This window comes from Tubulanus polymorphus, chromosome 11 (assembly GCF_964204645.1).
Source record: "Tubulanus polymorphus chromosome 11, tnTubPoly1.2, whole genome shotgun sequence".
Taxonomy (NCBI): Eukaryota; Metazoa; Nemertea; class Palaeonemertea; order Tubulaniformes; family Tubulanidae; genus Tubulanus; species Tubulanus polymorphus.
Window position 1 is genome coordinate 11,110,513 of NC_134035.1, and position 24,514 is coordinate 11,135,026.

Consider the following 24,514-nt stretch of genomic DNA (forward strand, 5'->3'; position numbering starts at 1 on the left):
TTTCCATATAACATGAACTGAGAATGACTATAGTATAAATGTATACGCTAACTTTACTACATGTATTTTCATTGGGACAATAAATTCATTACCGGTATACAAAGTCAGCCACCTGGAACAAACTACCTTATTAAATTCAAGCGCCACGTATTATATAAACAATAATTCTTTAAATTCCAGCACCAAATGTTACATATTAGCCATAACTTATGAGGTGTGACTGGAAATGTTTTAGCGCCCTCATTTCGAAGTATTTAATGAAACCTTTCATTATGCAATATTGCAATATTGCTACAAACCGGCTTATCATCCACGAATATTTCCGCAGTTGTTCTGTTCAGTTTCTAAGCTAGTTATGGGTCAAAAAGACTAAAAAATATTTAAGAGTCTAAGTTGGCAGTTTTATGAACTTTATCTGTTTATATCGGCAGGGCTCCACATTATAAATGTCTTGGAGCTTCAATTCAAGTACACCACATGTTACAAAAAATACTTCAATACCCATTCAAACGTCTAAAAGCACCACAAGTTATTAACGAAATTCGATTAAAACTCTAATAACTAATCTAATTAAACACTCACCGCTTACTGAAACATTCATTAATTCATCATCTGACAACACGACTGGAACAAGAGGTTGTTCCTTTCTAGCGGGGACTGGAGCTGGACGTTGCGGTACCGGTCGCTTGCCCGAATCGACGGAAACCGGCCTAAGAACCGGATGCGGTCGAGCCGGTCGTTTCGGCGGCATCGGTTTCCTCGCGCCCGGCGGTTGAACGTACCACGACGTGTTCGACACGCCCGTCTGAAACAGATCGCCGAACTCGCTGGCGTACGAATCGTCGTCCGTTTTCACCGCCCACGGATTATCGCCCGTGATCAACGAACGATGCGGTAACGGAGGAATCGGCGGGGCGACGATTCTTTTCGAATCGGATTGCCGGTCTCCCTCGTCGACGCTGGACGCGCGTAAACGAGCTTCCTGTTTAGCGCGGCTCATTTCACCGGCGACGATCTCGTCGAGGCTGCTGTTGACGATATGTCGTTTGTCGTGAATCAGCGGCGGACGTTTCGGACGATTCGTTCGATGACTAGAGATGATATCAGCCGGTCGCGATGGCGCCGGAACGTCAACGGTCGACGACCCGGTGGTATCCGATACCGGTATCGCATTCGTATTAACCAGACGTTTATCGACGTTAGTAAGCGATTCGGTCGAACTGTACGGACTGGCTTTAGGACTCAACGATCTTCCTCTCGATGCAGTGGATTGTTTCGTCGTCGAGAGCTGAGGTTTTGGCGGCAGCGGAGGCTTCGGCGACGATCCACGCGAGGACGACGGCGACGAAACCGGCGATAAAGCCGTCCCGCGCGAGGCCGACGTGTGCCGTTCGATTTCGGCATTCGTTTCATCGTCGAGAGGTAACGCGGCGGCCATATTCGCGACGACCGGCGTCTCTTCGTGCGTACGTATCGAAGGTAACGCCGTTCTCTCAGATTTCAGCGCGTCGTTTTTGCGAATGATCCGCACGAAATCGACGGGGCACGAACCCGTGTTGCCGAACGCGTCTTTCGCCTCGTACCAGTTCGCGTCGATTTGACGCACGATTCGAACGATGTCGTCTTCTTTCAATGACAAGTCGCCGACGCAATCCGTACGGAAATCGTAACGCACCAAACCGTAACAGTTTTCGACGACGACTTCCACCGATTCCGATTCGGAATCATCGCCGCCGTGCGGGAGATCGTTCTGATTCGCCGATTCGTTTTTGTTTTCGATTCCCGTTTGCCGTCGAAAGTCGTCGCGATTTACCGATTCCCGTTGAACGTCATTCGGATAAACCGATTCATATTCGTTTTCGGGATTCCTCGATTCGGAAGTTCGTCGAACCGATTCCTCGTCGTACGGTCGTCCGTTCTCGGCGCCGGCGTACGGACAATCGACGATTATATTCACGTAACTGGTCGGCACAATTCCGCGACGCGAGTCGATCTCCGCCGTCGTCCACTGCGAGTCGACGTGCGATATCAATTTGACGATTTCGTTCTCGCCGAACGACAACTCGTCGTCGTTCTGCGCGGTGAACGCGTACAGCGTGCGTCCGTACGACTCGACGACGGCGTCGTGCGATCGCGTGTTCTCCTGATTAAACGACACCGCGCGATTACGATCGTCGTGACGATCGTATTCCGCCGGCTCAGACCCGCGTTTATAATTATTGTTATTCAGATTCGGTAAATAATCGGCTGAATCGATTTCCTCCTCGTCTCCGATCTCTTTATAGCTCGCTGTTTTACCGTAGGACGTCAGCGTGCTAGAGCGACGCGGTCGGTTCTCCGGCGCGAACACCTCGTCGAACAAACGTCGATCGACGACGTCGACGAACGCCAGCGGGAATATCCCCGAGTCGCCGTTGTCGCATTCGCCGACGAAGAAATCCTCGTCGACCGTTCCGACGATTCGCACGACGTCGTTTTTACGGAAACTCAACTCGTCGTCGAGTTGCGCCGTGAGATCCATGTTCGCGATGGCTTCGACGACGCGTCGGTCACCGGCGGCGGCGGCTTCGGACGGCGTCGCGATATGATTCGTAGTTCGGTCGTTCTCTCGAACGTTTTCGTCGTCAGCGCGCAACGCTACCGCGCGTACGAGCGACAGCGGGAATATCCCCTCGCGATTTCCGATCTGGCCCTTCCACCAATTGTCGTCAATAGGCTGCAGTCCGAGAATAACTTCGCCTGAAATTTGGAATATACATCGAAGGATTATTCAAGATTTCTCTATGAAAGATAAACGGTAAGTCAGTTAACCCTTTCAGTGCTGACTAATCAATACCCTAGTGCTGGAGATAATTTGAAAATTTTGAAAAATTCCACCCTAGTGTGTTGAACAACGGGTATACGTCTATACACTGCAGCGTGGTGTATCGTTAGTTACTTATATTTCACTGTTTGACAGGTGCTGCCATCTTACAATAGAGACAAAAACTATTAACTAGTTACCCCGATACACCGCAATGTGGTGTACTAGCAAAATCCATCACTGACTTATAAACTGCACTGCGGTGTAGACACACTAAAAGGGTTGAATACATAGATTTTTATTCTGTTTTTAATCAGCAAATCTATTTGATTAGTTTTCGTACAGATAATAATGCAGAATTTAGAATCATCATAGACATTAATCAGCATAGACAGTAATCTTATACATAGGTTATCTATGATTTCATGTATTTCATATATGGAATCAAAGAAACCATCAAAATTCAGATTATGTTGCAATCAGTAACCGTATACCAAAACAAGGTTCATAGTAGTAAGGCCAAGGCAAAAACACTTCAAGCACTTTTTGATAGAAAAAGTAGGCACTTTTGTAGGAGAAAAGTGACACTTTTCTCTTCATTCAAAGCTGCAGCTATATTGCTAATCCACAACATAAATCATTAGAAAATAATATGGGATAACTAAAGTAAGCACTTTGTAAACACTTTTTAATTTTTTTTCAAAGCACCTATTTCAAGGCACTATGGAAAACTCTCCAAACAATGAACCCCGTAAAAAGCCTAAAAACACCCGACTGTCAAAATTAACGAACTATGTCAAACTGAAGCATAATCAGTGTCAAGAGGGTTAAACTAATGTACATTCATTTATCAATTTGCCTAGCATGAATAAAAACACTGTAATTTGTTTTTCATGCAAACGACGTAATAACAAACAGAGTAATTGCTACAAAGTACTTCAATTTCGGTGATGTGTGATGATAAATACGAAACGCTTTTTTCATGATAAGATTTCATATGTTTTGGAATGTGAATTTCTCTCTCAATTTTGTTGGTATCAGCTCATCGCTGATGTATTCAGTTCAGATGTCCTCCGTTGCTTATTTTCCAGGAAGGATTTGCGTCGTATTTTGCGCAGTAAAAACATATAAAAAACGGTGATGGATTTTAACCCATTTATTTTTCTGAGAATCAATTTTTTTTTCTCTCATGCGCGTACATCTGCAAACGATGCATATAGTCCTGGACATGGTGTACATAAAAATGGGCATTCCTGTAGGTAATCATCCCTCTGCGCTATCAGGAAACAGAACTCAGATGACCTTCATTCTTGTCAGATGACGTGATTCATTAATAATAATTCCATCATTAGTACATCACACAGGAAAAATCGTATAAGCATTTCTGCGTTTGATCCATTCCACCTGATGATAAACGATGAATGTCAGGTGTAGATCCAGGGGGTCCTAGGGGAATGCGGCGAGACCCTCAATATCTAGTCCTCTTAAAGGGACTCTATATGAAAATGAGCAAACGAATGTAAAAAAATATTTGAATGCTCTGTAAACTAAAGGCACGAATCAATTGAAAATTCATTAAAACGGTATAGAAGTTTCTCTGTCAGTATCCCAAAGAAGACCCTCAGAAAATACAAAGATGACTCAAGTTTTAGGCAATTTTTAAAGTCCAATACTATAGACATAAAAGTTTTCAATTCAAAATGTCTCAAGTTCTAAACAGCATTTAAGTTGTATGTGTATATGTATGTGTTATGTTTATGAATGTCGTTATTAAATCCGTATTATGTCATTTTTCTTCTCTTTATTTTCATCTTGTGTATATTTTGTCCTCTTTTCTAGGGCTGCTTTCTTGTATAAGCTAATTGTTGCTGCAAAGCAGTCCCTCTTTTAATATTATTACATCTTTAATGTATTTCCTTACTCATCGATTTTGTAAAAATTTTACTTGAAAATAAATCATATCATATCAAATCAGAAAGAAAAGTAGAAAAGGCCTAAGAATTAGTACAGATACCAGGATCCGGTTCCACAGTTGTGAGTAAGAGTTAACTCTGAATTAAGATTAGTTCATTTTCAATGTTTTAACTCAAATCTTTAAAACTGCGGAACTGGATCCAGTACACCGATTTCAACTAGGCCTAACTTACGATCTCTCAATCATTCATCATTTACCTTTTTTGAATCCGAGGTCGCCGGCTTCTTGTTTCGGAAAATGTTCGGTCGCGACGAACAACCGCTGCCCGGGCGCCGGCTCTGGTACGGATAGAAACTTCACGAAATTAATCGGAAAACTACCGCGCTTGCCGTCGTTGACCGAGCCGTAATACCACTCATCGTTTATTCGACCGGTCACTTCGATTATGTCACCGACGCCGAACGAAACGTCGCCGATTTCATCGGTTTTGAAGTCGTACGTCGCCTGAGCAAAACGTCGACTTATCGGTGCCGGGAATGTAGAATCCATCTCGTGATTCGACCCCAGTCACCACAAATCTATTGGAAATCAGAAAAAAAAACAAATTTTATTTGCTATTCGAAAATCTTAGCAAAAAAGGTAAGGTCTAGGCCAAGAAGTTCACTTTACCTCAGATTGTTTTTTAAGACTTTGTTTTACAAGCTAGTTTTCCAAAAAATACCTAGAAATCCGGATTTATCTAGGCTAGACTCTAATCTAGTGCCATGGCAGTACAGATTACATAATGAATAGGGCCTACTGTCAGTAAGTCAGTGTCAGACAGTAGGGCTTTCTATATAGTTGTTCCAGAACCTTACTAGGGGTAGCCAAGTCAGTAACCTGTATTCTTGCGGTTGAGTATCATGATCGTATGTTTTTACAATTTGCCGATTCAATTCAATTCAATTCGACTTTCGTTCAGCCAGATTACGCCTTCTGCCTGGCGTCAGATCGTCTGATAACCAGGCTGTGATATCAGTAGGCCTATACAAAATGATGAATTGTCAAGATTCGCATTATCACTAAACAATGACCGAAGAACTCACCTGATTAGATGAAATACATATCAATTAAAGTCCTTTTTCAAGAAATAAATGCATCGATGATGACATTTGGGGAGTTAGTACTCTAAGCAATTCAGCAAAACCATTTCCGGGTTCAAAAGTTCAACTTTAAGTAAAACACGGATCTAGACTCTATTCTAAATAACGGAATTGGACTTTGTCAAGGTTGTTAACTACGCTCTTCAAAGCGGCAAAGAACGATAGCAAAATGTAAAATGTTTTCTTCTTCTCAGTGATTGGTATATTTTCCAAATGCAAAGTTAGAAATTCCGGAGGTTCGAAGAGTAATATTTCGTGACGGTAGCCGATTTTTCGGGCAAGCTTGGAACGAGGCGAAAAATCGTCCACCGCCCTCTTCAAACGTCCCCGGGCCGGCCACAACTGACGAAATACTTCAAGCGTTCAATATCGATATCCTCCCGCGCACAAACGGTTCCACCAGGGCACCCAGTTCGGGGAACGGGAGTGAGTTCCGAATCGCTTGACGGATCGAAGATGAACTAGTAGAGGACCAGTGGATATATTTAAAACTATAAGCGTGATAACGGTTGTGACGACATCAGAATAAAGCAAGGCGTACGTAGTTGTTCATAAGTGAAATTTCTAAACTAATGGCTTCACATCTGTAGTACGTCTCGGTCACGGCTAATCATTGAACATTGATACAATCGCATTAAGCGGATATCGGTGGTATTCGCGAGTGTATCTTCTGCCCTTGATAACGTCTCCGTCTTTGAGATTCAGATTGGTATAGCCGCTGATTTTCACCACTTTCGTCCACCATTCGTCCAACGACGGATTCCATTCTGATTCATAGCGCACGCGCATGAACGCTTTAGATTCACCATCAGAGTGAATAAAACCAAACATATCTCCGACCTTGACCGCGATCCTATCTGACATTGGTATCTGCTGTACAGCCACTCCCCTTGGCCCCGGATCTAATCGATTTCGACCTATCAATCGATATTCCAATTTGCCGACTTGTCGAAAGATGCCCATAAACACGGGTTGCGATTTCACAATTTTTCGAAAATAATTCCACCTGATGATTTCACCAGGGCACGATATAGTATAGTTGACCAGGATGACCAGAGTAGGTGACTTAATCATGCTAGACGAGAAGAGATTCGAGGGACCGACAGTTTCACGGCATCCAACTGCAATAAATAGACCCGGTCGATTATCATCAAGCGATGTCCGATAAAGCCCCAACGCACACGTTACAGGGACACACAAGAACAACATATCGAAACATGTTTCCGAGTGTTTCCCTGTGTCGTGTGCGTTTACGAGAAACGAGAAACATGGTTTGGGTATAATGCTGCCGAGATCGCACACGTTTGATTCCGTGTTTGCCTGCGTTGTGTGCGTTGAGCTTTATTGAAAGTGTATTTGACAATTATTCTAGTCGTATGTGCTTATTATGGTGGCTGATTCGGGCCATTATCGTTGCTCTAGCCGTATAGAACACGTTAATTAATTTTTTTTCTTAGGGCAATCCCCCTATCAGGCTCAGCCCCTAGGGCTTGGGGTTGTCCTTTTTATATATGTCTATTTATCTATGCAATTATATCCAAAGAAATTATGTTTATAATCTTGTACATATCATAAGTAAATAAATCATTCATTACATTACACTTTTTACTATGGCCCGAATCAGCCATCATAGCTTATAGTGGCAATCAGAATTACTAAATTCTAGAAAATCTTTACCTTTTCTATAGACTTGCTCGTTGGCACACGTTCTGTTTTCCATGTTTGTCAGCGCTTTGGAGCAATGCTGATCAAATCCCATACAATTCGGTGACCGTTTACACCAACGAGCGCATTGTATCATCCTCCGCGCAATATCTACAGAATCTCCGTTCTTCGACTGGTCGCAGGTCATCTTGTATATATGTATATCGTCCTCGGCTAGTGATAACGATAATGATAGTAACAGTAGACATAAAAATGGTAGTAACATTTTTACACAGTGGACAGCGAGTGACTCTTGATGATGCGAGTGAGATCGTGTAGATATCGCTAATACGTCTGCACGAATTCCCGCTCACGAAAAGAGATGATAATAATTATCAAATATCGATATCTCGCGCGCAAAGTCATACAATAAAGAAAAGAAATGGACGAATAGTAATTTGATCGTTTATTAGAACGATACGGCATGATACTATATAGTCATAAACACGTATCAACTTAACGTTGCTATTGAAATAGAATTATTATCAACTTTCTTATTGCAATAAGCTTTATCGGCAAAAACATTTGATTAAAATTCTGTCGCGTAGACGTTTCAGAATTGCAAAGACCCCATAGTTTTTTTTTCATCCCCGTGATGTTTGAATACGACTATCGTATAACGTACGCATGAATTGGAAAGTAATGTTCTAATGATCTCATTAACGAGGTACGTCGTAAATGTTGTGACATGCAAACGAACCTCAACGAAATAGATATCCTTCAATGGAATAGTTTAATCTTACCGACAAATTTGTGATTATAATGTTCATTATAGAAACGGCTAGATATTTAGGAAGATACATTGAGAAAGGGTTCAACTTATGAAATAACTACCACTGACATGGATCATCTACAGCTTTGATAAAAATATACTGACTCAATACCTGGGTCTGAGGGGGCACCACGTGTGCTTTTTACGATATTTTTCAAACATATCGGGTATCGCTTTCGCGCGCCAATATCCGATTGTAAGTCTGACGACACCAGTGATACGAACGATGCGCTGTTAGTTGACATTTCAATTATTAACTGATTTTCGCTGTACACATTTTCATAAAACGGAAGAATGCAATATTTACTGCCGCCTGAAAATCAGCCAGCAGTCACGAACAGCCGACAGCCGTAACCACGCCAGACGGATGAATGCGCGATCGCAGTCTCGGAGAGAAAACAGTTCTGTCCGTTATTTCGTACGATCATCAATTTGCTTTTCGTGGGAGCGATATTAAGATGAAAGTCACATAAACATGGATTATTCACTAATTTGCATTATCGCTATTATACTCCTTGAATTCTGTACTAAAAGTAAGTGATCGTGCTGTTTTTTTTTTTAAATTCAAATTGGCGCTGTATCTGAGAATCAAAATTTGAAGGTCGTGTTACCGTATTTGTTTTGATTAATGACTAAAAATGTAACAAACGCTCGAATGATAAAAATGCTTACATTAATTTCTATCTTACGGATGCGTGTATTAACCCTTATCGTGTTTATAGATCAAACCTTTGATACTGATAAAAAAAACTGTCGAAAAACCCTTTCTCGTTACCATGAAATATTCATGGATATGTTTCATCCCGTAATGATGCACCTTAGGGACCAATTGCTGCACTCAATATGACATTGATTATAGTAAGATTCTATAGACTCATAACGCTACAACTAAAAAGTCGAATCGAGTCTAGCGGAGATGGAAAGGTGGAGTTTCTTATTCTAGAATACTCGAAAATGAAGCCAAGTGACGGTGACATCCGTTATGGTATCCATCTACAAATCTGACAGATTTCTTATGGCGGGTTATTAGTACGTACGAGATGCTGGAATCGTCACGTAGATTTTCACTGATCGTCTTTATCATCGTTATTCATAATCGCCACGGGCTAATCCTGACATTGTGTGTTTTAACGGATAATTACTGAAAACTCTTGTGCAGTGAAGGCAATAACGATACATCGCCCGCGGATAGCGAGAGTTGTTTACCGGAAAATATAGAAAGGCGGAGCGATCCATTTAGTCGTCACAGAATTTCGTATCAAAGGATGAAGATTATAGAGCCGTCTGATTCTGAGGAAAAATGACACCAGTTGCGATTGAGCTCGGAACTATATGGTCCAGGGTTAAACCTTTTTTGGACTTGTACAGATATGCGATATTAAAGCAATATTGATATGGTCAACCCAGATATTCCGAACAGTGCGTGAATTTTTGCGTTATGAAAAGTATGTTGGTATATCAGGGGTTAAATTTGACTCCGTTCCAAGACAAAATATAGATATGCCGATCGTCAAAATATCAGGACCCAGTTCCACAGTTCCGAGTAAAGATTTAACTCTGATTTAACTCATTGAAAATGAACTGGTTTCAACTCAGAGTTAACTCTAACTCACAGCTGTAGAACTGGGTCCTGGCCTGAGTTTCAATCGAGTTAAACCCCTGGCTGAGGATAATACCAGTCGATATGTTAGGCGTGGTGGGTGTCGGATGATCAGGTCTATATGAAGGTTTAATTTTGAAACTGAACGGACCATGCACCGTATATGCACTGACACTGATGGTTCTAAACGAGGTCGCCGGAATGTCTTCCGATCGACAGAAAAACAATATTCTCTTCAGACGCAAAAGTAGACGGATGGCCATATGGATGTAAAATAAACGCTTATGCGTGACTCGAATAGCGAATTAAAATGTTCGTTGAATGCGCGTCATTAAGACGTTTCAATCTGTCTGGTTTCATTTATGCTATGAAACGCGCGCACAAACACTCGGTAATAAAACGAGACGTGCTTCGTTCCGTTCCGTTCCGTACTCTTAAATGTGTTCGATTTTTTCAGCTCGCTAGAATTAGCGCCATAACGCCTCGGCAAAGCGTCATTTGTTTGAGTTTATCTCGAGGAAAAATGTCTTAGCGGAATCGAAATTAATGCTAGCGGATAATTTCAAGTGCCATTTACGGCAAATGAATAGCGGTTTTTATTCATCTAACGCATGAGCTTTATCCGAGTTTAAACGTATTTATGAATGCATGTATAGCTTATACTCCGAAATACATTGGCGTCGAAGAAGCTTGCTGCAACATTGTTAAAGATTCATATCATGGACATTCTCCGACTGTGATGGATTTGGTGACATATTTCAGTAGAAGCCAAGAAGAGTCTCATGTTATGTATATATATCAGATATCTCTCGAGCATCCGTAAACATAGAATCCAAGTTAGAAGAAATACTATTTTCAGGATATAGCTAAAGAAAGTACTTGGTTCCATAGGGTTGCTGAAAGTTCTACAATCAAATGGTGTCAATGTAGAAATCGTTTCTATGTAGGAATAATTCTCATTCAAACGTTTGAAATCTTTTGCCACGACTGAGTTCGATTCGATGTCTAAAATTCTCTTCCGACGATAACACGATAAAATAACACATTTTTACAAAATGACGGCGACTAACTAGGGACGTGCTGCCGTCTCGTGCCTTCTCAAAGCTGATGAATCGTTCTAAGTACTGAACACGTAAAAGAAACATGAAACCCGGTAGCAAGCACCCTCCCGGGGCTGTATATTCTCACAATGTTCATATATATTTCAGGCTGGTGTATAATGTGTTATGAATGTGTCAGCGTATCGCATCCTGGGTGCGGTTTCCCTTTCAACCCCTGGAGATTCTTACCGACAATATGCAAATCAAATGTGAAAAAATGTGCCGTGCAAATTCAATATCCCAAGAGAGAAAATGGTAATCATATCATTAGTCAAATGATTCTTGCACCGATTTGATAATCAAGAAAATTGATATCTTATAAACTGGAAAATCGTCTTGATCGATTTGTTTTTTCTTTTTAGATTGGATCACCGCGACTCAACGAGGTTGTTATCGACCCGATCACGTGGCCGGTTTGAACACCACCGATGGATGCCGGGAATTTACTAACGGCCTATATACGGCCACGTACTGTTTTTGTAGCGCGGATCACTGTAACGCGGCTGCTGATTGGACGACTACCTCAGTAACAAATACGATTTTTCTTGCGTCACTATTGTTGATAATGAGCTTTCCTTGAAAATACATCAGTTCAACGTCAGTATACGCCACTAGCGAACACTGATATTATCAAATCCGATTTCACCAACGAGAAATACGGTGTAATATTTGAAAACAATGAATCTACTGAGCATAAGCTACGTAGATCTTTTCAGGATATAGATTTCATTTTTACGTTATACCTGAAAACAAGTATCAAAATAAAGTATCTTACGTTTGTCCGTAAGTTTTATTGTTTCTTGTTTTGGCAATCCGTTACCATGATACCACCAGTAGTAGGTTTCAGTAGTCCAGGTAAAATATCATCTCAATCTGCAGTTTCGAATTGAAATGCTGTTAGCATTGCGAATCAAAATTCACCCTTTTGTGAAGATTCCATCTCTCCATTTTTTGCCATCGATCAGAGACCAATTTCAAACATAAACTGTAAATCGGTACATGTGTTTTCTGCAACGTTCGTAGTTTAGTTTCTCAGTAGCGAAATTCCCGCGCTCATAAAAGACGAATGTAAGACACATCTCGATCTCAGGAACCGAATCTCAACTTATGAAATGCACAGAATCGAAATTGAGCTCATATCTTACGTCTCTCTGGAACGTGTGCGATCGATCGCCGCATTTACTTGTTGAAATAATTTCTTCCGTTTTCTTTCTCACAATTTAATTTTTAATGAGTCGATGTGCACTACGTCATCAAAATCGGCGTTTGCAAAAATAATCATTAGTCAATTGTGATTTTTGGCGTTTATTTTGTAATTAAACATATTTCATGACTCTTTTAACTGATTTTTTAAAATAAATTTTGATAATCATTTTTGAGAGGATGTGTACTACATCATCAATATATCGAGGTGAGACTGATTGTCGGTCAGTTTTCAATTTAGTTATCGATATACTCAAATCCAAAATAACTAGATTCATCCGTAATACTAGAAAATTTATATCATATTATTCATTGTCAACGATATTAGACAATGTGTTATTTTCCAAGCCAACGAATTTTCAAGTTAGTTTCCTTGTAGCTACTTCTGAGTGTGGCATTTTCCGTATCATCGTTACAACACGGTCTGTGTTTCATCAATGGTTACCTCTAGGCGATATACTCGTATACAGCATATTCGACTATATTTGGCCTAATATCAATTAATAATTCACGTAATCATAGACGTAAACATCAGTCAGTAGTCGAGACAACCGAAAATTGCTCGTAAACACGTGTTTAACCCTGGTTGTAATCGATGGAACTTAATTTACTTCGTGAAACGACGCAACAACAGTAAACGGCCACCGCACCTGTCGTTTCCCGCGCGAGCTTGAACGCATGCGCAGTTAAATCCATGTTGAATATGCCGCTCCAAGACAATTTTCATCAGCTTCTCAATTTCAGATATCGATACAAGCGGCAGGCGTTTTGTTTTACATAAAAACAGCTATTCTATATAAGTTGTTAAAAGTGAAATAGAATTAAAATGTTTTCTTAATTACGTATGCACATCTCACAAACAAAAACGGAATATTCTTCTTTCTATCTCAATGATTATATGAAGCGCTTCTGTTTTATCTAATTCGGAATTGCATTCCCCGAAAGGATACATATTCGAACAGGGCTTGTGTCTAGTAAAAGGATTAGTTTTTCTTAAGTGAAATAATGTCTATTTGTCCGATGCCAGCCGGTTCCGCGCACAATAACCGGGTCATAATAAACGTCGGAGGAGTCCGCTACGAAGCGTACAAATCTACGCTGAAAACAATTCCGGACACCCGTCTGTCGTGGCTCACCGAAACCACGGCTCATAACCCGGACTACGACCCCGCTATGGGTGAATACTTTTTTGATCGACATTCAGGAGTTTTCAGCATGATACTGAACTATTATCGAACCGGTAAACTTCACGCGCCCATGAATATTTGCGGACCGCTTTTCGAAGAGGAACTGGCTTTTTGGGGCATCGATGATAAACAAATCGAACCTTGCTGTTGGACGACTTATAGGTAATGTAAGCACAGGTCGTTGTCGATTTTCTTTCATTTTCAAAAAAGGTTGTTGAAAAATTTTTGAATCTTAAAAGTACACATTTTTCTAACAAACGGAAGGAATATCAAAGCCTTGGAATGGACAAGAAACTTAAGCGTATCATCTGCTCGAATGAGTTTAGATTTTAATTGTAGGAAGACAAACTTCGTCCCATTTTTGAAAATAAGATTTAAGACAGGTTGAGTTTGAGGAGTGATAAGAAATAATGAATATGATGCAATGTCAAATGATATACGGGGCGGATCCAGGAATTTAGATGAGGATGCGGCCCAAAATTTCCTAAGGCTAGTTTTCTATTAAAAAAAAACAGCGTTTTGAGAGGTTTGAAGTCCTCCACCAAAAAAATTGACAATTTCCTGAGCATATTATGGTGGCTGATTTAGGGCATACTAAAAAAATTTTTAAAATGGGCCAACGTTAAAGAAAATTTTCTAGGCGCTCAGAAATTTTTTTTAGTATGGCCCGAATCAGCCACTATAGCATCTAGAGTCATTTTCAAACAAAATAAATCACCAGCCATAATGTAATAAAAAATAAGATAGGGGCCATATCAACTAGAGACTCTAGTTCATTCGTCCATGCTGCGATCTCGGGCTCACTCCATTCACAAAGTTACGATCATATTTTCTAGAACCCATCGTGACGCCCAAGAAACATTGGCCGAACTCGGAGAAGTCGACAAATCAAAACACGACGATGACGACGACGAAAACGACGTCGCCAGACGATTCGGAATCGAAGAGGAGGAAAACAAGCTGACAAAATGGCAAAGATGGAAACCGATAATCTGGTCGGTTTTAGAAGAGCCGTATTTCTCAAAGGCCGCTATGGTTAGTATCGAGAACACGGCCGGAATGATGGCGCTTTTCGTGGAAAGAGATTAATTTCTGCGTTACTGATTACTGTCGAAAACAGAACTCTTTCCGCGTTCTGAGAATTATCTCACCGTCAATTCCATATATAGATCTCGCCTTATGTACATACGTAATTGATATCGTAGATCTCTGGAATCAGAGAAATGATTTTCTTCGATAAGTCCAATCGTGATTAGAATGATCCATCATCTTCGTTAACTAATTAGAGCTTTATCAAAATATTATGTAAATACACATATAGATGTGATTTCTAGAGATATCGATAAAAGGAAATTTGATATTGTTGAAATTTTCCCGAATAATCAAAAAGAGTCATAAAGTGCCCGGTTGAAAATTGTCGCACGGCGTGAACTTTCTTCCGATAAACAACCGCTAATGACGAAATGTAAATCTTCGGGTATTAGGTTGCCGCGGCAACCGATATGCAGATAATGAAGCAATATTGCATTTTTGAATAATTAATATTGTGAAAATATGAACTTTCTGATGCGGTTGATTACGCGACAAATGATTGCATTTTGCATTGAAACCCGACAATATTGTCGTCGTGTCTCGCTAAAAGATTGCTACTACTCGTCAAATGAACTATTGATCAAACAGGCGTTCACGATTATTAAACCTTTTTGCAATCTGATATTGCTAACTTATAACAAAGATATAGTGTCAAGTTAAGATGAGGCTGAACTGAGGGATTTTTTTATTCTTTTTAAAGAAGGCCTTTGACCATTTCATATAACTTAAGATTCCTATATCCCCTACAAAAAAATTAAACCCTTTGATAAGTTATGAGTCCCGCAGGTCCTCTTAGAATTTGAAATGTCCTATTTTTTCCTGACCCCTTTACTAACGTAAGACCCCTATGTTCTCTAAAAATGAAAATAATGTCCTATTTTTTCCTGACTCCTTTGATAACGTAAGACCCATGTTCGTTAAAAATGAGAATAATGTCCTTATTCTTTCCAGGTATTTGCAGTAATGTCGATGTGTTTCGTCGTTCTGTCGATTGCGGCGTTCTGCACAGAAACGGCAGTGATGTTTCGTGAACCAACCGTCGAAGGCTACGATAAGAACAATCTAACGAGTGTAAAAACAATCCTCGAATACACGCGGCCGGTTTTGTGGCTGAGAATCATCGAATACATTACCGTCGCCTATTTCACTATCGAGTTCGTCGTTCGCGTCGTCTTCTCGCCCGATAAACTTTTGTTCATCAAGTCGATCTTGAACTGGGTCGACTTGGTGTCGATCGTGCCGTTTTATCTACAACTCGTGGCAATTCATTTCGGTTGGGAAACCGTCGTCAAAGTGTTACAAACGATTAAACTAGCGCGTATTTTTCGCATGTTCAAACTGACGCGACACTTCAACGGTTTAAAAGTGCTCGTGCACACGTTGAAGGCCAGTCTGAGAGAACTGGTACTGCTCATACTCATTCTCTTCATGGGCGTGCTGATTTTTTCGAGCATCATATATTTCGTCGAACAGGTCGACGAGCCGAAGAAGAACGTGTTTATGAACATTCCGGTCGGGTTCTGGTGGGCGTTAGTTACGATGACGACGCTCGGATATGGCGACATGTATCCGAAGACGTTTTTAGGTTATATGGTCGGAATGGTTTGCGCGATATCCGGGGTATTAGTAATAGCGTTACCGGTGCCGGTTATCGTCAACAATTTTGCCTTGTACTACACTCACGCCCAGGCCCAGGCGAAATTGCCTAAAAAGCAGAAGAAAATACTAGTCAGCGCGCCGGACGTGCTGAAAAATCAAGTAACCGAAGAAGAGATGATAGAAGGAATTCCAAGCGGTAGTCACCAGGGTTTGAACTCTCTTTCGGACACGGAAAGTAGCGATAGTGGCATTAAAGAAGAAGGTCCTAGTAAGCGTGTAAATCCTCCTCGCACCATTCATCAGGTCTTGAAACTCTAGGCCGACAACCCGTCCACACACCCCGATGAATGAAAAACTCGCTCGCACACGGTGCAGGGAAACGAGGAAACAGGAGATAGAAACATGTTTCCAAGCAATGATGTGAAAACCCACAATAAGATGAAAACACTGAGCCATTTTAAAAATCAGATTTTGAAAATGGCTCCTTGATTCGAAAAGTTTGATTCTCTCCTAGTTTTTCTCATCTTATCGTGGGTTTTTTCTTCTTTGATATCAGACAGCCACTTGTCTATAAAAACCGAAATGTTTCCCAGCGTGTGCCGTGTGTGTAAAGAAGCCCAACGCACACGACCCACAGTTAAACACTTAAACAAAAGACAGAAACATGATGAGAAACATGGTTTCGGGAAACACAGAGATCAAACATGGTTGTTTCCGTGTTTCTATGCTTCCCCGCTTCGTTTGCGTTGTGCTTTTAATGGATTCCAAATTCACAGTTGAACAAATCCAAAACTAATTGGCCGAGTACGCCAACAAATGTATACAGATCGCAAATTACTTAAATCTATTTCTTGCTTAATAATGATAAGAGAATGTACATGTCATATTAGTATGCATACTTACCGGTACATCGGTATTGTATATATTTTCAAGCTTACCACAGTAAATGCGGATCAGGGATCAGCGTTATATTCACAGATGAATTGATGGAAACCACTGATCAGCAAAATGTCAGCTCGACAATCAATTCTCACACAATTCCTACTCAGTATCAAAGGTTTGTTTTGGATTAATCTTCATGCGAATCTCCTCAGTCCGTCTCTCTCGAAATGTACATCTGCGCGATAATCATACGCCGGGTGATGAAAACCCACTACGTACAAATTCAAAAGCAAAATCAATTAAAGAAATATAGCTGCAAAGCAGCGATAACGGGTTTTCTGGATGCATGTGATCGAAAGGAAAAATTAATTACCGGGTATTCGATGGAAAAAATAAAATGAGATGATTTGGATATTATCGGAGCAATCCTCTTTTTGGTTGAATGGTCTAACCCAGTGCTTGTTGTCTAACAATTCAATTCAATTCTTTATTTACAGTAACCTAATAAGTAATTTTAAGTTTCAAATAGGATGGAAAGTACATTCAGACAATCTGTTGGTTCAGAGTGACCGTTATTACAGTATCAATTTATACATTTCGTTTCGAAGCTGTCAGTTGCCGAATCTGAATGAAGATGAATTTTATTTGACGAAATCGGCAGAAAATATATAATAATAATAATAATAATCAACAGAATTTCAAGAGGGTTTTCGACGAAAGCCAGAAAACCCTAATAAAGAATGGAAACGGGTGACGGGACGTTTCGAACTCCTTTTATAATTCATCGCTAGGTGTGTAGGAACAACTAAAAACAGGGGGTTTATGTTACGGAAGAGAACACATTCATTGAGTGTGACGAGTGAAGATGTATTTCGATATCAGGGGCCTTCGATAACTCTTAACGTTATAAAGAAGTGGATCAAAGTGCAGGATATATGTGGGAAGCACCATTTTCCAACTCCAATCAGTATCACAAATGCAGTGCTTTCATTCTATGAAACATTTACTATTAAATGTAACTCTTATTCCAGGCACGGAAGCTACGACTCAAACTTCCTTAGGCCCACAGTACAACAAGCTCCTGGAAGACGTCAAAGTCTCATGCCAAATCTCGTTAATGGACAACGAACCAGAAAAGGTAAGTATAGACAATAGAACTCCCGTATTAGGTCAAGGGTACGAGCGAGCCGATCCCTGATTTGACTGCCCGTTTTTGGCAATACAGCTAATTCATTTTGTGCAACAATAAGGTTTTAAGTTGGATGAAAATTCAATTATTTCTTTTTTCAATTTTCTACAGGAAGTGTAACAGCTGGACTGTACAGAAGTAAATCCGACAGGGTTGGAATAGGGGGCGCTGAAAGTAGTGTATCGACAAGACGACAATCATTGCACCCATCATGCAGTCTACCAGACGTGCACGGATAATCAACAGAGGTGCATCCAGCCTTTTAAAAAAAGGGAGGCGTGTGTTAAGTCGACTGATATGTATCCTGATACCATAAACAATGCTTTGTCAAAGGACACAGAAACCGAATTTGAAGAAAGAAAAAATGCTCGGAGATTAGTCAGTTTTATTGAAAGCAAATGTCAAAGTTCCACTATTTTCAAGATAGAATGTTGGATCTGCAATATTAACATAAGCGTTGACTTTGTTTTTATTTCGTGTATCAAGACCTCAACATGGTATTAGATAATTCGACTTATCAGAATAATTTAAGGAAACAACAGCAAAGTATATATGATTGTTTTAATCGTGTTTTCATTTAATTTCTGGAGCTATATATGTATTTATCACGTCACGAAGTCCTATTATGGCGGGCCCTCTTTCGAATTCTGGCCGTGGACAAATCTTATCGTGGAGTTTATCGCGAATGTAACACAAGAAAACAAAAAACGCCTGGAAAACAAACGCAAAAGATAGAACAGTTATCATCATCAAAGTGGCATCGATCGGTTTCTCTTCCCAGTCAAGAAACGGATAAATTAAAGGTTCCCCTTTAGCATTCAGCCCACCGCAATACTGATACACAAACGTGAATGCACCATACATCATGTAATAAATCAAAGAAAAAAATACGTGCACACATCGAACGGGTGTGGCAGAAATAATCAAATGAAATGAAATTATAAATGCATGTATTCCATGCGTGAATACATCCAATTCGTCCATTTTGCTCGTCGACCCTGAAAATACAAAGTAAAAACGGATCAAACATACCATTAAAATCCACAGCATTTCACGTGCACCCTTCTTCTGAATAATCAGATATACATATATGCATATTCTTATTCTATTAATATCTATGCACTTCTGAAATTCTAATAAATTCCTCAAATCATTTTCATTTCATAATGAAGATGCGTGATAACGCTTATTAATATATCTATATTTTTTTGGGGGGGGGGGGGCGGTAATCGGAATAAGGTGGAAACGGGTATTTCAATAACTAGCCTCGATTTCCCGTAAGGATTGTGCTTGTGAGGATTCTTTTAGAGTTTTTCTTTTGAATTCAGCTATTAATCTTTTTATATCACAGTACGATTCGAACTCGTTCTATTGATATACGTAGAAAGATCATTTTTGGATTGACATACATACCAAGTCCCGAGGCCCAATATAAGAAAGTGCTATTTAAAGCGGCATTCATAGCGACTTCGTGAACAATCCATGTTACTTTATATGTCCAAGGCAACAGATTTGAGCCTCTTGATTGTAGGATATCTAAAAGCATAGTTGAACTATTAAAGCAATAGCATTCGTATTTTAACTAGATTTGAAAAAGGTACGTACTAAAAAATGACTTGGTATCATAAACCAGTTGCATAGCCTTAATCTAAAAATCCTGACTGTGCAACTGGGTTCACAGTCTTAATCTAAGTGATATTAAATGAATGCACAGTTTATATAAATCTTTGTAAATAATAGATCATTGCCAAATCATCGCTGTAATGTAAACTTACTTAAATCGCTTAACCAGACATCGACTGCTCTCATAATCTGAGATAACGTCAGCACAGCAAACGACCAGTTAGTCAGGTAGATCAACCATGTTGCCCGAGATCGACCATCGGCTAGCCAGTCACCAGACATGAATATACTGAGGAAAAGACTCAAGGAGAAAAGTCCGGCCACACAAACTCTCCAAGCAAGCCACAGGCATGTCTGTCTGCTTCTTCTTATCCAGCTACATGCAAACTATAAGTGAAAGAAGCACTGCACTGTCTTATTGCGCATATCATCATAAATTCATAAAGACTAGTCTTTAATTGACATGTATTATACCGTACAAGATAATGAAAAAATTAAAGTTTTATAGAGAGGTACTGCTTGTGACCCAAATATCCGTTGAATTATAGGCCTGTGAAGAAAATATATAAATATTCAATATGCAGTGCAAGCCTTTTGATATCCACAATACGAGAGGAATGTGATTAAGAAGGAAGCCATGTTCTTTTCATATATTTTCATATAAAAGGAAATTTCCGGTCCCAAATTTCGCTAAATTCATCTAAAATAAAACTCCCCATCGGTTAGCATAATCCACGTATCATAGACATAGATGTATTCTAACTAAACGAAACTGTGAACCTATTTCTTCTTTTCCAATACTGCGGTAACCTATGCAAATGGCGCCTAGTAACTGGAAACTTCCCTATTGCGCAATATAATAGAAATCAAAGAAAAAAAAAACAAAAAACTAAATTAATGGACTATACATAAGAAATGAGTAACTGAATGTTTATGTATATGAACTAAAGAGGAGAGTATGGGGGCAGAAGGGCGCTTTCAATCAGAAATTTGAGTTTCAAACGATTCACTGTGTTCACAATGTAAAATGGCTGGAATATCGTTTGATATCGCGTGGAAATTCATTTGTATGGAAAAATTTTACCTTCGCTGTAACAAAATCGTTTTTATCTCCATCGTGATAGAGTAATCTAAGTTTACAGGGAGTTGCCATTATCTTTTTTTTCCTCCTTTTCTCCAAGTGCTTGTACAACAAAACAGATCGGAAATCCCCGGAGGATGTGACGTCATCGACGTCGGGTTCCGGGCATAAATTTATATTTATTTTATTTTCGTCGACCCAGCATATTTAAACATTTCACTTTCAGAATTAGAATTTCTATTCAAAACAATACAAATAGGACCAAATTATGCCATAACGTGGCCAATCAACAACGACAGAATATTCAGGCCTTTGATTTCTCAAATGACCTGATCCTATCCTATATGTTTGTTTGAATACCTCACTCTTCACCATCACATTCTTATATTTCCTCTTAAAATCAAATTCAAAATAGTGAAGTAAAAAAAAAGTATTCATTTGGCGGTATATATAAACTCATGTAAATAAAATCATAATCGTCATGAAGACTTTGATAGTTTTTGGTATCATTTGTATTCTATTTCAGATTTTCTGATATGAAGAACGTCAATCCTTGCTACATGTAAATATCTCACCAACCAAGGATCAGCAGAAAATTCTACAACAGTTAACAACACACAGAAGCAGCAATTATTTCATAAGATATCGAAAATGGGCAGTGGCGAGTTGCAAGAACTCCGATAGGTTTAGTTGAAAGTAGAAATAGAAAACCATGCCACTGGTTGAATTAGGAGAATATTTTTGAGAAAATTTAGACTAAGATCATTCATTGTAATTCTTTACTGGTAGAATAATATTTAGAAATAGTTACAGGTTAATTGTTCATTGTGTGATTTAAAGAAAAAGAATATGATTGTTAGGAAATATTGAAATTGGCAAAAATATCTCAAGAAGAGTTAGTAAACCAGATTCATATGGTTAGAAATATGAAAGCATTCCCACTGTATTTTGGGGGCCTGGCATCCGAGTGGTATTGGAATGATTATTGCGGAGAAGCAGAATATGGGAATGAAGACGGTGAAGTTGTTTTAATCAGAAATGGACAAAAATGGGAGAATTTGGCAGATATGAAAAGTTTGATTCTAAACAGATTAAAAGAATTAAAAAAAAGTGCACGAAAGTTTAGATGATTAAATAACAGACATTCGTGCCATTTGTTCGTCCCCGGGAAACACTTCAAGTTCGAACGCGATTAATGCCATTTATTTCGGGTATATGCATGAAGATGTTCGTTATTGCTAAAGGTTCATCAGCCATTGATGCACGCCTTTATGAATCTGTCAATTCACTTCAAAACGAGGTTCCCATTGTGGGAATATCTTCACCTTCTGATTCTAAATTAAACACTGTTTCGCAAGATGTTTCGAAAATAAAGGAAATAACAAAACTCTTAACCAAACAGATGGATAGTTTTCAGAGAGAATTATTGCGTCTCAAAATTCAAACTGAAAGAATGCACAAAAATTTGCCTATTAGAGACCAAAGAAACCATCAAGGCCGAATCATTTGTCAGCGTTGTGGTAAAACTGGGCACCATGAGTGCACGTGCTATCAGAATCCTAACAATAATTACCAGAATTACGTCAAAATGTCATGTCAAATTCGAACTCCGAAAAACCAAAACAGGCCTGGGTTCAAGGGGTAAATACCACCCAACAATCAGCTTAGTAAAAGTTGATGAATACACGAACTCAGCTGAAAATATAATTACAAAAACTGAAATATCTAATGACGTTTGAAAAAAACGGTTTCCTTTGCAAGCGAAGTGCATCCATTATTTCGAGCAAAACAACATTCAATTCAAAGGAGTCGAACAATCGTGTATCCATCAATGCAACTGATTTACCCCATGTCCATTTATGAATTCGTTAGCGATGACAATAAACGCTAAAATTAATGGCCAATCAGCTGAATACCTTATTGATACGTTTGAAGCAACTTCAGTACAGGGAAGTTAATTTCAAATTGTTAAGATTGACCTCGATTAAGTTGAATGGATATATATGATGATACAACATATACATTTTACATAGTTGATAATCTTATTCATGATGTTATTTTGGGAAGCGATTATCTAGAAAAATATAAAGCATTTATTGATTTTGAGAATAGATTATTGAATTTAACAAAGAAAGGAGTGACAAGCACCATATGTTGGTCAAGTTGAATTAGACGGGAGTGGTAAAATTGCAGCAAGGCAAAGTGAGAAAATACCAGCAAATTCTGAAATTCTAATTATGGATAGTGTTCCATCACATATATCAAATGGCACTCAAGGGATAGTACATTCTGGTATAATTTACCAGCAAAATATATAATACTATGTGGTCAAACATTAGGAACAGTTAATGAACATCATATACCGTTTCGATTGTTGAAACGCGACCAGTCGTGATAATCTTAAGGTATTGAAAAGTAATGATGATGGGAGTTATGAAACTGAAGAAAATAGTAATACTGGTTTTCTAAATGCGAATCCGCAACTACTGAACTTTAATACAACTGAGCTCCTTGAGGAGAAAGTAATTTCAAGAAAGCAAAAGGAAGATAAGGAATTAAGTAAAATGATGAACTATTGAACTGATGGTATTTTACCTGATAATGAAATCGAAGCAAGACGATTGATAGTTGAAAGTGAAGATTATTTCATTAAAGATGATATATAAAGACACTTCAAAGAAGACAAGGGAACTGCTTACGAACGGACAGTAATCCCTAAATCTTTAAGATCAGAAGTCTTATATTCAATGCATAATGATTTGTCAGCAGGACATTTCGGTCAGGCAAAAACATATTTGAAAATGACACAACGATATTACTGGAAGGGTATGCATGCAGATACCACCCATTGGACTAAAAGTTGTGAAGACTGTTGTAACTTGCAAACCATTACCGCATCTGATTAAAGCACCATTAAATCCGATAAATGTAGAAGGTCCATTTGAAAGAATAGCTTAGATTTCTTTAGGTCCACTGAGGAAAACATCATCTGGGAAGAGTTATATCCTGGTATGTACTGATTATTTGACGAAATACCCGGAAGCTTTTGCGTTAGAGAACAGGGTCAGAACTTTCAGTCTAATTTGATAAAGGAAAAGTGTTATACTTTATCTACGTATGCTGGGGAATGCGTTGAGAATGGTAGGTCCTCAACAGTCCCAAAGTACCTCTAACAGTGCCCCCATGCTTTCAAATTTGCCGCAAATGTTTAACGAGGTTGGTTCCATAGATAAATTCTAGCGTGAGTAATTTCATTACGCCTTGTGTTCAACCCGTAGTAGTCAATATAGTAGAATAGAATAGAATAGATGAAAGTATGTTAGTCTCTAGTGTTAAATATATTATTCTTACAGACATAGAGGGACTTAAATCCCAGGATATATAGATGGTTTAAAAGTTGTGTCTTGCAATTTTCTTTTTCGTGGCTATTAGTTTTCTTTTAATAATGTATGTGAAAAAAATAATAATCTAAGTATAAGTATAATGTAATTTCCACCATTCCGAGTTCTTGGGATTGCAACACCTCACGAATAATCTACTCGTAGCACGTCGTTTCGCTGGAAGATGGGAGGTGGTTGGAGAGCTTGATCGCGAGTGTTTCTTTGAATTTCTCTGGCATTGT

The 24,514-nt window shown here is 39.2% G+C and overlaps 4 protein-coding genes across 5 annotated transcripts in view; 2 read left to right on the forward strand and 2 right to left on the reverse strand.

Moving 5' to 3' along the window:
• The window catches only part of LOC141912453 (dynamin-binding protein-like), a 16,632-nt gene extending 10,767 nt beyond the window's left edge, over nt 1-5,865 (reverse strand). For both annotated transcript variants that reach the window (XM_074803653.1, XM_074803652.1), the window contains exons 1-3: nt 5,804-5,865; nt 4,976-5,296; nt 583-2,739 (exon numbers count right to left, since the gene is read on the reverse strand). In XM_074803653.1, the coding sequence (XP_074659754.1) occupies nt 583-2,739; nt 4,976-5,267 (2,449 nt within the window). In that variant the 5' untranslated portion in view covers nt 5,268-5,296; nt 5,804-5,865. The remainder of the gene's footprint in view (nt 1-582; nt 2,740-4,975; nt 5,297-5,803) is intronic.
• LOC141912454 (voltage-gated potassium channel KCNC2-like) lies at nt 2,670-18,580 on the forward strand. Its single transcript, XM_074803655.1, has 6 exons — nt 2,670-2,797; nt 14,263-14,461; nt 15,470-16,385; nt 17,051-17,174; nt 18,031-18,137; nt 18,300-18,580. The coding sequence occupies exons 1-6, from the start codon at nt 2,784-2,786 to the stop codon at nt 18,425-18,427; spliced, it is 1,488 nt and encodes a 495-aa protein (XP_074659756.1). The 5' UTR covers nt 2,670-2,783; the 3' UTR covers nt 18,428-18,580.
• LOC141912854 (uncharacterized) lies at nt 8,618-11,647 on the forward strand. The gene is made up of 3 exons (XM_074804270.1): nt 8,618-8,869; nt 11,145-11,291; nt 11,399-11,647. The coding sequence occupies exons 1-3, from the start codon at nt 8,812-8,814 to the stop codon at nt 11,614-11,616; spliced, it is 423 nt and encodes a 140-aa protein (XP_074660371.1). The 5' UTR covers nt 8,618-8,811; the 3' UTR covers nt 11,617-11,647.
• On the reverse strand, nt 18,563-21,012 carry LOC141912455 (protein rolling stone-like). The gene is made up of 4 exons (XM_074803656.1): nt 20,896-21,012; nt 19,964-20,198; nt 19,602-19,724; nt 18,563-19,186 (listed from the first exon to the last, which is right to left on the reverse strand). The coding sequence occupies exons 1-4, from the start codon at nt 20,962-20,964 to the stop codon at nt 18,762-18,764; spliced, it is 852 nt and encodes a 283-aa protein (XP_074659757.1). The 5' UTR covers nt 20,965-21,012; the 3' UTR covers nt 18,563-18,761.
• Nucleotides 21,013-24,514: the final 3,502 nt, after the last annotated feature.